Here is a 13,367-nt window from a genome sequence, read left to right on the forward strand (position 1 = left end):
AAATCTGATATCCACTGTAATACTCTAATCTCCATTTTTCTAGTTCACAGTCATTACTGAAATCTCAAGAAAAGCTTATCTTTGCATACTTCCTACTTAATCATCATATTCTTGCTAGTCCCTAGTCAAATCTCCTTCACTGCATGTCCTCGTTTTTCTCACGACTCGGTTTCAAATTCCCAAATATATCTTAACATAGTAATTAGAGTAATTAATTTAAAAATTAAAAGTTATTCTTAACCTCTGGGGCAAGCAGATGCATAGCCAGAGTCAGCTGGAAGATGCCTGTAGGGTTACTTTACAGTAAACAACTTTTCAAACAAGTAGACAAAAGTGAGGATATGAGAAAGTGGTTTCCAGTAAATTTTCTAGGTGAAAAACTGCTCATGTAACACATATCATTAGGAGAGTATCTTCACTTAGGTATGAATGTCTTGAGCGACTCTTATGGCATCAGTTTAAGCAATTTCTATAGTGCACGTCTACAGTTAAATACTGTAGCGATATTACAGTATGACAGACTTCCTGCCCCTTTTCAAAATGACACTAATTATGCAACATTCTAACTGTAACTTCGTTACAGCTCAGAAAGCTTTTCTTAACTCTGAAGATCACCGGACAGGTCACAACCAGCAGCTTTGGAATGTGACTTTTCCATCACAGACCAATGATGCAGGTTCAGGTGCCAGAAAGTCTAAATGTCTCCAAAAGAAGATACATATATATTTGAGAATCCAGTTTTCTGTAGCAAGTAATACAGCACCATGAAGCAGAAGGTACTAAGAAATAAACTATCTTTCCTCCCACCAGCTGCTGAATTCTCTGTAATTCTGTTATACTCCTCCATGCATCCTCCGTGGATACAATAATAACCAGCTACATTGCAAATCTCAGGTAATGAACTTTGCCACTTCCTCGGGTTATGTTTTCACTCTTTTTCAGAAGAGTTTTGGCAAAATATGTTACAATATGGCTAGAGATTTTTGCATCTTCATCCCTTGAGTTTCTTTCGCTTTCCACCTTACTAAGTTTTATTTAACAACAGCAAATGTGAGCAATTTCACCTACACAATGAAAAATTTAAAAACGTACACAGCTACTCCAATATGCCCTTTTCTGAGTCAACTTCAGCCTGTCAAGAGCTTCACTTCAGAGAGATTTTTTTTTAAAAGACCAGGAATCTATAAATAATGTTGGAAGACCAAGGCCCATACTTATACAGATGTTCCAGTGGCTTTGACAGCTTTCCATAGAATAAATGGATCAAAGATAAATTCCATGTCACAACTTGCTGCTACTTAGGTTCCCTGTAATACAGAAAGAAATCGATAGAACCAAAACATACAAACATGCATTATGTCACTGCAGTGATTGTCCTTACGTAATGATGCAGACAATCAACAATAATTGAACTGCATTTGACACATATTGGATGGTAGAATCTTAAAAAACTTCAACTGAGAAGGCAGAAGTTTTCAGCCTTACATTTTAAGCCATTTATTCCAGCTTATGCACAAACCATATCAGTGAGGTGTAAGGACACACAATCTGGCAGTACAGATGAAAAGAAAAAAAGGTCCCTAACTTTATGATCTTTATTGATCTCTCCTGCCTCAAGAAGACAGTGAATTTTTCAAGCACTAGTTTGACAATAAACATTTAAAGCACTATATCTGGAAATATTTTTCAAAAGGGGAGTACTGACTTGTTTTCATCACATGCAAAACACTCATTCCCAAATAACAAAAGAGAACTGCCGCACATTTCCATATACAAAACGCAGGACAGCTTTTAATACATTCTTCCACATCCTTGAAAATTAGTAGCTACAAAGTTTTGGGACTTCATTTTCTTCCACTAGGCAATTTTCCAGCGACCATCTTAACATTTCTAGATTGGACACACAAGAAAAATTTACTTTATAAATCACATTTATCTTTTAATTGACCATCACGTCTACTCTGCAAGCTCTTTGTGCAGAACCTTGGGTCACAAGAGCCTCTAAGTCCTCCCAAAATACTGAGTATACAATATTCCAGAAGTAAGGAAACTACTTTTTCAACGTCACTAAAAACCCAGAACAAATGTGTGTCCCATTGCCTTTGGAGTTTTTCATAATCAAGCACATGCAGATGGCAACTTAGCACCTACTACCAAGAAGGGGATGGGAGACAATTCATTGCTGCATAAGTGAATTGGTGATATTATTCAAAACAAAAGGGAAAGAACCAGAAATGCTGTGTATACTAAGCAGCACTGCAAATTCTAAGGCCAATTAGATATTGCTACCTGTGGTCTACGCAGAAGCTAGCAGTGCATGTAATGATGCCACTTTACATTTTCAGCAGTTAAAATCACATTATGAAAAGCAAAAACTATTTCCTGTAACTGTTTCTTGTATTGCAGATACAATAGCTGCTAGCAATTAAACTACATTACTAGCAGGAGAAGCAGCCCTTGGATTGACACAGATCAGCTCACTCTCAGTCATCAGCACTCTATTAAGCTATTTGCAGAATAAAAATCATCAGATTAAACGATGTTTAGCTTGCTGTGCCACAGGAATATGCTCATGCTAATCACCACACAAAGTCATCTTGTGAGAAACTAGTCTTTATTTCAACACTGAAGAAGTTCTTGATTAAATGCATCTTCAACGTCGATAATTTATTTTGTTACCCAAAATTATTTTTTCTCATTACCATCACTTCCGGCATATTCTAGAGTGTTAAGAGTACAGAACACTGCCTCTACAAATAAGACAAATGAATAATTATGACCATGTGAACAATGGAACTAGTGGTCTGCACGGGAAAACATAATGTAAATCCATCTGCACATTGTGGAGTGCAACGCGATTTCTACACGTACTACATATACTTGAATTCTGACTTTCAGACAGCTCAGATTTCCAGCACTTTCAAATTCCTAGCTGTTTTACCATGTGAATCATTTACTTGGAATTCATCCATTCAGTGCATTTCTAGCAATTCTATCTTTCAATAAACGCTGATTCAATTAGAATAGACTTACAAGACCCATATGGTTTTATCAGTCACTGTATAAATGTGCAGAAAACTACCCCTTGAGGCAGTGTCCCTATTTAATCATTCCCTTAAAGGGAATGCCCTATTTTCCAGATGACATTTAACAGATGAGGTCAGCAAGTCTCCTGAAGACAACCGGTACACTGCACAACCGTCTGCCCTCGGAAGAAATATTCATACCAAGACCTTTAGGAAGCCCAAATTCGTCTTCATGGATACTTTCTAAACCGCCATCAAATGTTACTTTTCAAAAAAAACAGTTTTTACGCTTCAGCCTCTCACATGTATTAGAAATTCTTTCCCATATGCTACAAACCGTGGTTTACTGATGTTCAGTGCAAGTGATAGCTACACTGAAAATATCCTGTTTGAGAAACATATGGGTATCAACCAATTTGTGTTTCCTAGATGACAATGTGCTATGTAGAAGCTCAATTTCCTTAACAACATCCCCTGGGGAGGTACTATCTGTGAGTCTGCAGAGAAAGTGGCCGATAGGGTCTTTTAGACCCCTAGATCCTTGGGATTCATGGGGAACCAACCTCTCACATTTTCCAATCCCACAAAGGATTGGATCTGCCAGGCTGCTCCTCCATCCTCTTCCCACGGAAACTGTGATTGCTTCTTGTACCCATGCGAAAAAAAAACACTAAAAACATGAGACGTGCTGATGTTGCACAAAACAGGGTCAGTACTTGGCACAACTAACTCTATGACCAAGCAGGAAGGAGCTTGTTTCTGACCTATCTTATTTGTTCTACATCATGGGCGTGTCTGATCCTTCCAGAAGGCTGTAGCATTCTACACACCTCCTTCACTCAGAGCCAGCCCCACAAAGATACTCATCTTAAGGAGGGGAAGAAACTATGCACTTCCCCTAAAACCAAGTCTCTGTGACGTTCTTCAGGAAAGATTCATATGAACAGAAAATAAGGCCACAATCATCAGTCCTTACCTTTTTCCTTTCTCATCTAATTACAGAAATTCTAGCTTATGATACTAATCACAGAATTCAACAATATTTGTATAAAACAACTTTCAGTGAATGCGTTAAACAACTTTTTCCTGCTTTTGGAGTCAGAAACTATTTATAAAATTAATTTTAAAACCTCTACTCATTCACAGAATTTTTTTTTCTACTGAGCACTGTAATTTGAACTATGCCATTCAGATATTGCATATTCAAGCATTATGGCAAAGTTTGAAGACAAGTCCCATTCCAATTTCAGCAAGTTAGGATGGGAAAAGTTTCAATTTTTCATTTTTATTTTTCCCCAACCTCAAAAAAAAAAAAAAAAGAAAGAAAGAAAGAAATCAAGAAAAAAATCTGTAGCAGGCTTCAAGGTTGTATCTTGTAGTCTTCAACCTCAGCTCTAGTGGAAGGTTTGCCAGACAAAAGCCTTCCAACAACATTCTGAAGCTGAACTCTCCAAGTTCAAGCCTGCTCTACATCAACGCACCACATACCAGTGGAATGCACATCAGAGAGAACAGACAATTTTCAGGATCTCTCTGTTCTACTTAAATCACGATAAGCTACTGTATGAAAGCACGTACAATGAACACTTAATATTTTATCCCACTAGCCTAAATTTAAATTATTTTCTTTTTTTTGCTTGGCTGTACCAGCCAAGAAGAGAAGACATCTGATACTGTGAGAAATTTTTCTGTGAAGCATATCCTAACCTGACTTCCAAGATGTACAGCTACTTGAATTGAGTTTTATTAAGCAGGAATAAGCATAGCGACAGTCACAACAGTAAAGGATAAATGGTTACAAAAAGCTGTGGGTCAGAAAATACAACTTGTGATCACTCTGCAAGAGATACATGAGCTTCCTTCTTACCAGCAAGACTTCTCTTTTCATGTATTTAGTCTTTAGTCTCATTGAAGGTATTAATTCAAAAGCCAGTATCTTTCAGACCAGGACAGTTAATTATTTTTGCTATAGAAGACACAGTAAGCAAGAATACCACTGATGGCCCTAAAACCAAAAGTGACATTTCAACTAATAATTAAAACAAACAAAAAAAAAACAAACAAAAAAATCCAACCCACAACCAACCAAACAAACATACACGCCTCACACCCAAAAGGAAAGCATTTCCTCATGAAAATGGAAAGGAAGCAGTACACCCATTATCAAACACAGAAAGAAAGAAAACACCAGAAAGCAAAAAGTCTTCGCTTCAATCCCCATAGGGAAGATTAATTTCATATAACCAAATTAAATATGGGGATAGGAGTACAAATTAGAATAAGAAACAAATCAGGCTACTAAATGTTATATGTGGCAGTCAACAACATCTAATGAGATGCACTCTTGAAATCAAATTGAGCCAAAAAAAGGAAAAGAGAAGTCACAAGATCAGTAAATACAAATGCAGGAAATAACAAATGACTCAGCCTAACTCAAATTTCAGACTGGCACTAGAAGAAAATTATTTAACAGCTAGAAGCATATAAAGGATAAAGCCAAATGGCCTGAAACACTCTAGTTTCTCTAAAAGAGTAAGTGACTAGGAGAAAAGCAATACACAACCTTGAGTCTTGATCTGCAATGTAATCAAAAACACATTCTGTCACTCCAGCTAGACTACGATTGGGATGAAGTTGTCCAGAAGGAAGTTCAAAATTAGGTTTGTTTTTACTAGTTCTCAACCACCAATTACAGGTGTAGGACACCATTTATACTGAGGTTCTACAGGTACTACTATTTAATATACTTAATCATTATTTGGGCAAAGGAATAAGGGATAGAACAAGCAAACAGCACCATGCTGAAATGTGCTGAGAACCATCTGTCAAACCCACCCTGAGTTAAGACAACAAGCAAGACACCATAAAGCACCACAAGACCCACAATTGCATATGAACAAATCTACTCAAGTAAGAATGTGATAGGAAAGGAGAGGAAAATGTAGTGGATCGAACAGACCACAAGGCACAGATAAGCCAACATCACGATACTGAACAAAAAGAAAAAAGAGGAACCAACATCAAGCACAATAACTCAGTGGATATTTGGAAAGAAATAATCCAACTAAGCATTAAGGTCTGTCATTCATCTGGACTGCCACAGTAAGAAACGGGTGTGCAAACTGAAGAATGAAGAAAAAAATCATGATATAAACAGAAGAAAACTGTTACTTATCTGAAAGGGTTGCCACAATCTTGTTTGTCAGAGAAAGACTTTGCAAGAGCAAATAAGTGAACAGGGAAACCATAACTCAATAAGCAAAGAACTAGAAATACATCAAGAAATTCATTGTGAGTAGGAGGAGTATAAATCAACTTATCTTATTGATCAGAGAGGTTAGGTATCTGGAAAAACATCAAAGGTAAAAAAGTACTAGAAATACGCTGTTGGGTTAGTCTCTTTTACTGGAGACTTGTTATAACAAAAATATGTTACAGGTTGCCCATGTTTATTCATCTTCTTTCAATTCAATGAAAGGATCTAGCTCACAGATCATTTCCATCCTGTACCCAGAGAGCAACATGGATAAGCCAAATGATCATTAAGAGACATGTTAGCCTTCTTAGAACCATCCTTAAAACGAACCCAAACTTTTTCAGAGCTTTTACAACTTTAGTAACTGTAGAAGACAGACACTATTCTATTTATCTTGGCTTTGGTGCAATTCAGCTGAACAAGCCATTCTTAACTGTGATCCTGCAGTGCCCATGAACCAAGATGGCCTTCTGGAAGTCATGTATGCTAACTCTATTGTGAGAGCCGTGATGTTGAAAATATCTAGTAAGTTTCTCTTCCTGTCCAAGAGCTCCAAAATTAACTGCCATAGGAGGGAAGGAGAGATAGTTTACATAAAGGTTTTCTTCTGTTATATGTTCATTTAATTACATAAAGTATATAAACATAGAAGACACACAATGACAGTCACCTAAATTTCAGACCAAAGGTGACTGATGATATAACTACTGTTTTCAATATCACGCAAGAAGAAACAACTAAACTAGGTTTAAATTAACTACCAAAGTTACATGAAACAGTCTCTACTCGGTCTTAGCCTAATATAGAATTATAGAATGGCATGGGTTGGAAGAGACATCAAAGATCATCCAGTTCCAACCCCCTGGCCATGGACTGGTTGCCACCCACCAGATCAGGCTGCCCAGGGCCCCATCCAACCTGGCCTTGAACACCTCCAGGGATGGGGCATCCACAGCCTCTCAGGGGCAGTCTGTGCCAGCGCCTCACCATCTCTCGGTGAAAATTTTTCCCATGACATCTAATCTCTCTCTCCCTTCTTTTAGTTTCAAATTGCTTACTCTTGTCTTGTCACTATCTACCCCCATAAAAAGCTCACTTCCCTCCTGCTTATAAGCTCCTTTCAAGTATCGGAAGGCAACTATCAAGTCTTCCCAGAGTCTTCCCTTCTCTTCTCCAGGCAGAACAAGCCCAGCTCCCTCAGCCAGTCTTCATAGGAGAGGTGATCCAGCCCTCTGATCATCATGATTTCATATCACATGAAACACTGTTTGTTTCGTTCTGAGAAGACTGCTTTAAAAATGGGAAGGAAGAAACAGAAAACCCCAAAGTATAACAGAATTGATAGCTTATGTTCTCTTTCAAAAACGTGGGTTTTTTTTGGCTGTCCATTACATTGTCCATTCCTCACACAAGTTATACCCATCAACTGCATTTAAAAGAGCCACTCCAATCAATAAAAACTACTTCATCGTTTCATATGAAGAAACAAAACATATTTTTCAGGGAAAATCATTTCTAAATAAATTCCTAAAGAATTCCAAAGGTTCCTTTCAAAGACCCTTCTTAAAAATAAGAATTGAAACCCAGAATGACTAGATTATCTGACTGCTATCTGCAAAATAAGAGAAATATTTATTGGTGCTTTTCCTCATATTTAAGCTAAAATATAGGACTTGTAATAAAGAGCTCGGTAAAGCATGGATTATATATTTTCCGCTCGCTTCACTCCTGCAAATATTTTCTTCTCAAACTACCACAAGTAATGAAATGCTCTCCAGTTTAAGCTCGATTCAGTCATGTATTTGTAAAATCAGCACGACAGGCGGTTCTTCCTCTTTTTCTCCTTTACAACCTTCCCCGTGACATGCGCATGCGCATACGCACAGAAGCTGCATGCTGGAAGGCAGAGGAGAGAGTCCTTAACAAGCTGTTGTAAAACAGACATGTTAAACCAGATACACCAGATAAGGACCAATTCCCTGTCCTGAGCAGCACAGCATTTCAACAGAAATACAAATACCAGATTTGGTTAAATGTAACTGATTTGTGCTTATAAACATCCAGATGGTACATGACTAAACAAATTGCACATATTTTCCGAAGAAAAATGACCTTGATATCCAAGTTAAAAAATTAAGCACTTTATTTATGCTTCTCAAGGCATAAAACAAACTCATGACAGCTTCAAGTAAAGACCTGTATTTCATAGTCAGGAGATTGTCAGACATGTAAAATACATGCACGTATCGAATGGTCGCACTCTAAGGCACAACCAAGGAGCACGCACAAATATCAAGAAAACATACAAAGATGGCATTCAAGTTCTTTCTATCTCAGATTAACTCTTTTGTCTGCCATGATTTAAAGCTGGCTTTTTGTATGTTAGGCTGAGAAAACGATTCAGTAACGGAGATCAATAGAGCACAGGACGTGGAAGCCGTGCCCTATTCAGCTGTTATATATGTCTCTGCTTCACTAGCACAAGATGTTAAATGCAGGCATCCTGATTCCACAGAAATTCACCTTGACCTGAGATGACTTCATTCTGGCTGCAAATTTCAGAGGTTATTTTACGTAAATGATGTTGTATATAGCAGCTGCACCAACATGTGTATCAAAGAATATCTAGAAAAAAAAAAATTGCTCCACAGAAGTCACTCGTACCTGTTTTATCTCCTTATTCTCTCTTTCTACTCGTCAAAAGAAAAATACTTCAGAACCGTGTGCACTGGACCCATAGACTCACAGTTAAGACTGTTAAGTTTTGCTGAACTCAAAGCAAGCAAAAAACAGTAGTTTTAAAAATAAAATGAAGTAAAAGCATAACAAGCATTAAGCAGCTGCATCTTTGTACAGCAATCCTTCTCCTTTTAGTAGCACAGGGAATGCAATTAGTAAAAATATCCCCTGGTAGCCTGCTCTTTTTCCTAATTAAAAATAAAATAAAAAAAATTTAAAAAATCACAGAATTCTATCTAGTTCAGAAAGGAAAAACTGATCGTGTACCCTACTCCCCTGTTTTCCTTCATGTGCACAGCAGAGTATCACATTGAGCATTTCAAAGGTTAAAAAGCCAGATCTGCAGTTCCTCCTGTGGCTCTCCTCACATTCCCCTGGCTGCTGGTCCTTTACACTGAATGGACAAGCAGTTTGTCATGGCACAGAAAAAAGAATGGGATCATGTAAGCGGAGACCAGATCGCAATACACACGCATAGGAATCGAACTAAGGAAAGCAATATGACAGGTAATTTTAGATCAGGATGCTGCCACTGAGTAACAAGTGCGTTAATAGGATATGGGAAAGAAGGAGCAGAGATGTCAAGGAGAGGTATTTCAGCCTCCTAGAAGGCACGAGATATATAGCCCCTCACAGAGAATGCCAATCCTCTTAAGTGCTTCTTCCCAGCAAGACTGGAATTCTGAACCTTTGGTAGCTTGCAACGTGCCTAAATGACAAGGACTAACCACATTAGCTGGCAACAAAAACAAAAACAAAAACCATCTTACTGAAGAACAGATAAACCGGGAGCTTACACTTGCTGCAATATGGCTTGTCCAAGGTCTAACCCAATTCTTGAAGCTTAACCAGTACTGGAGTGCTCCTGTTTCGGGCAGTGCCATGAAGTTCAGCAGACAAGAAGGAAACGGAATGGTAGCATGCCCTCTGAGGCAGCTTTCTTTTAGGAAAGCAGCAGTTTTAAGGGCTGGACCAAATTCAGCAACCCCACTATAACCTCCTCAGGAGCCAAATAATTCATTTCTGGCTTTTCAGCACAATATCATTGCCACTGGTGCTTCTGCAGAGGTCTGGGCTTTCTCAGTGTTCCAGCAATTACTTTACTTTTCTGTACAACACAAGTGACAGAGGGGAAATGATGATTTTCAAGTGTTTATGTCTCAGGAAAACTTAATTTCATGGGACAGAGAAATCAAACCGCTTATTTAGCCGGAGGACTCTTCCTCTTGCCAAACTTCAATGGCTTTTGCAAACAATAGGGCTTCACAAAGAGATCATACAAATTCTTTTTACTGGAAACTATTAGGCAACCTAAATATAGAGATGGTTACCAGTGCCCTCTACAACACAGCGTGTCAGGGTTCTATTCAGCTTTCCTTACTCATACCTCTAATGAACTTCAGCAGGAGATTTGACCAAGAAATGAAGGATTATTACAGCTCTAGGTTCCTTCCATTTGTACAACATCTTTCACCTAGAAAGACTTCAAAATGCTTTAAAGGTCACATATAGAAAATTACTGTACTCAGCACAGCCTCCTATCAAGAGGAACACAGTAATTTATCAGTACCCAAGCAACGATACAGAACAATTTAGGCTAGAAAGTAAATAAGAAAACCATGTCTACAGGGATAATTTAGATCCTCAGTGACGCTTCCAAATTAAAGTCTAGCTACAGTTCTACAGTAAAACATACAGGGATTTCCAACAAGCAGATACGATCTCAGCTTTCCATCAGACTCATAGCATGGCTCCATGCTGAGCAGTGGTAGTCCCACCTTGGGAATCTGTTATGTCCCCTCCAGCAGCATCCAGAATTTCTCTTGGATGTCCCCTGTCCAAGAACAACCCGGTTTAATCACCCACAGTGACACTACTACGGAAAAAGTTAATTCAAGTCCATGATTGAGAGCTCCCTTTAGAAGAATAATAAAACATGATTGAGGAGTTGTAAGAATTGTTCCCACTAATCTTAACAATTCCACCAGTTTTAAAGATCATAATCCATACCTAGCCCTTAGCATAAAAGATAATTCTTCTGGAGAGAGGAAAATGGTTCAACAGTGAAAACACACATAAATCTGACTCTGCACCTGAGTATGTTTCTGTGAAGTTAATTGTACACAATTAGTATAAAAACATGCAAGTTTTAATCAACTTAACCTAATTTCCAGTGGCCTTCAAAAGCATTACACTTGACTATGATTGCCTGGTTTTCCATCTGCAAATCTGTTCACATTTAGCGAATTTTAACACTCGGAAGCAGACATCAAACAGTTCATCACAAAGAAACAGATTTCTCTGAACTAAAAAAAGGAGATTTACATCACTGCTTACATCACATAGGCACTACTATGTCTAGTAGACATAGATTTAATTAATTTAAAAAAAAGCAGAAATTTGGAAGTAAGAGCCAGTGCATACTTAAGAACTGAGGCATCGGCTTCATCTATACAAACATTAAGATTCAAAATGGAAGACAAAAAAAAAACAACATTCCCAGTGCCATCAGAACTCCATGGTACTGTGATTCTGAACAACACTGACAGAAAAAATGCTTAATTTTAAGGGTGCTATGAGCAAATGGTTTAACAGGGCCCCAATCTGGTGTCTTGGGCTTCACTTCCTTTAAAACAAAAAAAAAAAAAACAACAACAACAAAAAAAACCACACAGCCTTTTGTGTCTCCTTGGCACCCTAAGGACTCTCTCCATAGATACAAAGGTCTACTTACCAGCTTACATCTCAGTTCAGAACTAGACCTAAAACTGCCTGGTCTAAAACCTCCCCCTGTATCTATGTGATGCCATGGGCTAACCCCGGACTTGGCACCCACACAAAAATACAACCCATTTAAACCGAATGGGAAAAAGACACCCACAAACCCAGTCAGCTACATATCAATTCAGAGTTTAAGCGGAGAAATGTGGAAAGCAAAAATAATTGTTCCTAAAATACGTTCAAATGTGTCATAGTTCACAAAATATTCAAGAAGGAGGGGAAAAAAAGCAACGGTGATAGGGGTTTCTCAGGACTGCTTGTTTTGTTTGTTTTGTCTTAGTGCTTTTATCCAACTGAGTTTCCGGTTCAGTGGAACATAATTTTGAAGTCACTTTGTCTATCAACCTGGCTGGAGGCTAAGGAAGGCTGCAGCCTTCAGCTGTGCTGCCTTCCCAAGCTTACATTCGTCCCCTTATTTTGCTGAACGTTACCAGTCGGAGCACATCTACCTGCGATACAACAGAACGCCACGTTCACTGCTGGAAAGCACGCTGTACGTGACAGATGCAATTCCCCTCAGCACATTTACCTCACTGATTGCCTTATTTATGATATACATATAAGTATTTGAAGCCGAAGTTATGAGAGTACTTCCGACACGCACTCCAGTTCGCAGAACTCCAGGAAATCAACTTCAGAAATAGAGACGCATCGTTCTCACCACGCATCTGCACTTACAAAATCAAATGTGTAACATTTGTTGCGAGTCATATTCAGCGCTGTTTTGAATGCTATCTAAAAACGCAATTGCTGCTCACCATAGGATCGCAACTTTTATTGCCACTCAAACTTCTCCGGCTGACAGTATTAACCCATAAGCTCGATAGCGTAACAAAGGATTCGTTAATAACGCTCTCCCCGGCCAGCACTCCCGCTGGCTGAATAAAGCCCCCACTCCCCCAGCGCGCCCGCTCAGGCCATCAGGAGGGGCAGGAACCAGGTAGGTCACCGTGCGCCTTCTGACGGTTCGCTGAGAACAGGTCCTCGCGGGACGCCGCAGCTCCGCCCGGGGCACGCTTAGCGGGGGGGGGGGGGGGAACCCCCGGCCCGGCTCCCCCCGCCGAACGCGGCCCCGCCGCTGTCAGGGCCGCCGCCTCGCGCCCGGGGGCCGCCGGCGGGGACTCACCGTGTGGAGGTGCCCTTCCTCACGTCGCACATCATGCACTTGAAGGCCTCGGCGCTGTTGCGGAAGGTGCAGACGCTGCAGTCCCAGTAGCCCTCGTCCGAGGAGGGTTTCGGCTGCCGCTTCGGCCTGCGGAGACACAGCACGCGGGGCAGCGCGGGGCGCGCCGCTCTCCGCCGCCCGCCGGCCCCCCCGGCGCCATCGCCGCCGGCCCCGCGCACCCGAGCGGGCCCCGGGAAGGCGGCGGCGCTGCCCTACCTGGTCGGGCTCTTCTTGTCTCCCATGCCGCCTCCAGACGCGTCCCCGGCCCGGCCCCGGCGCGGCCCTTTGTGTATTTGTCAATAAGGAGGAGCGCGGGGGTCTCTCGCCTCTAACGGAGACCCGCGGAGGAGGAGCCACCGCCGCAACCTCCAGCTGTCGGGGAAACTCCTGCCGCCGCCGC

General features: G+C 40.3%; 1 protein-coding gene across 1 annotated transcript in view; it reads right to left on the reverse strand.

The window, feature by feature from the left end:
• Positions 1-13,367, reverse strand: part of YAF2 (YY1 associated factor 2) — a gene marked incomplete at its 5' end in the record, with an annotated part of 33,545 nt that extends 20,178 nt beyond the window's left edge. The window contains 2 exon segments of the mRNA XM_021384961.1: positions 12,929-13,054; positions 13,184-13,367. Of these exon segments, the coding sequence (XP_021240636.1) occupies positions 12,929-13,054; positions 13,184-13,209 (152 nt within the window).

Source organism: Numida meleagris, chromosome 1, assembly GCF_002078875.1.
Source record: "Numida meleagris isolate 19003 breed g44 Domestic line chromosome 1, NumMel1.0, whole genome shotgun sequence".
Classification (NCBI taxonomy): Eukaryota; Metazoa; Chordata; class Aves; order Galliformes; family Numididae; genus Numida; species Numida meleagris.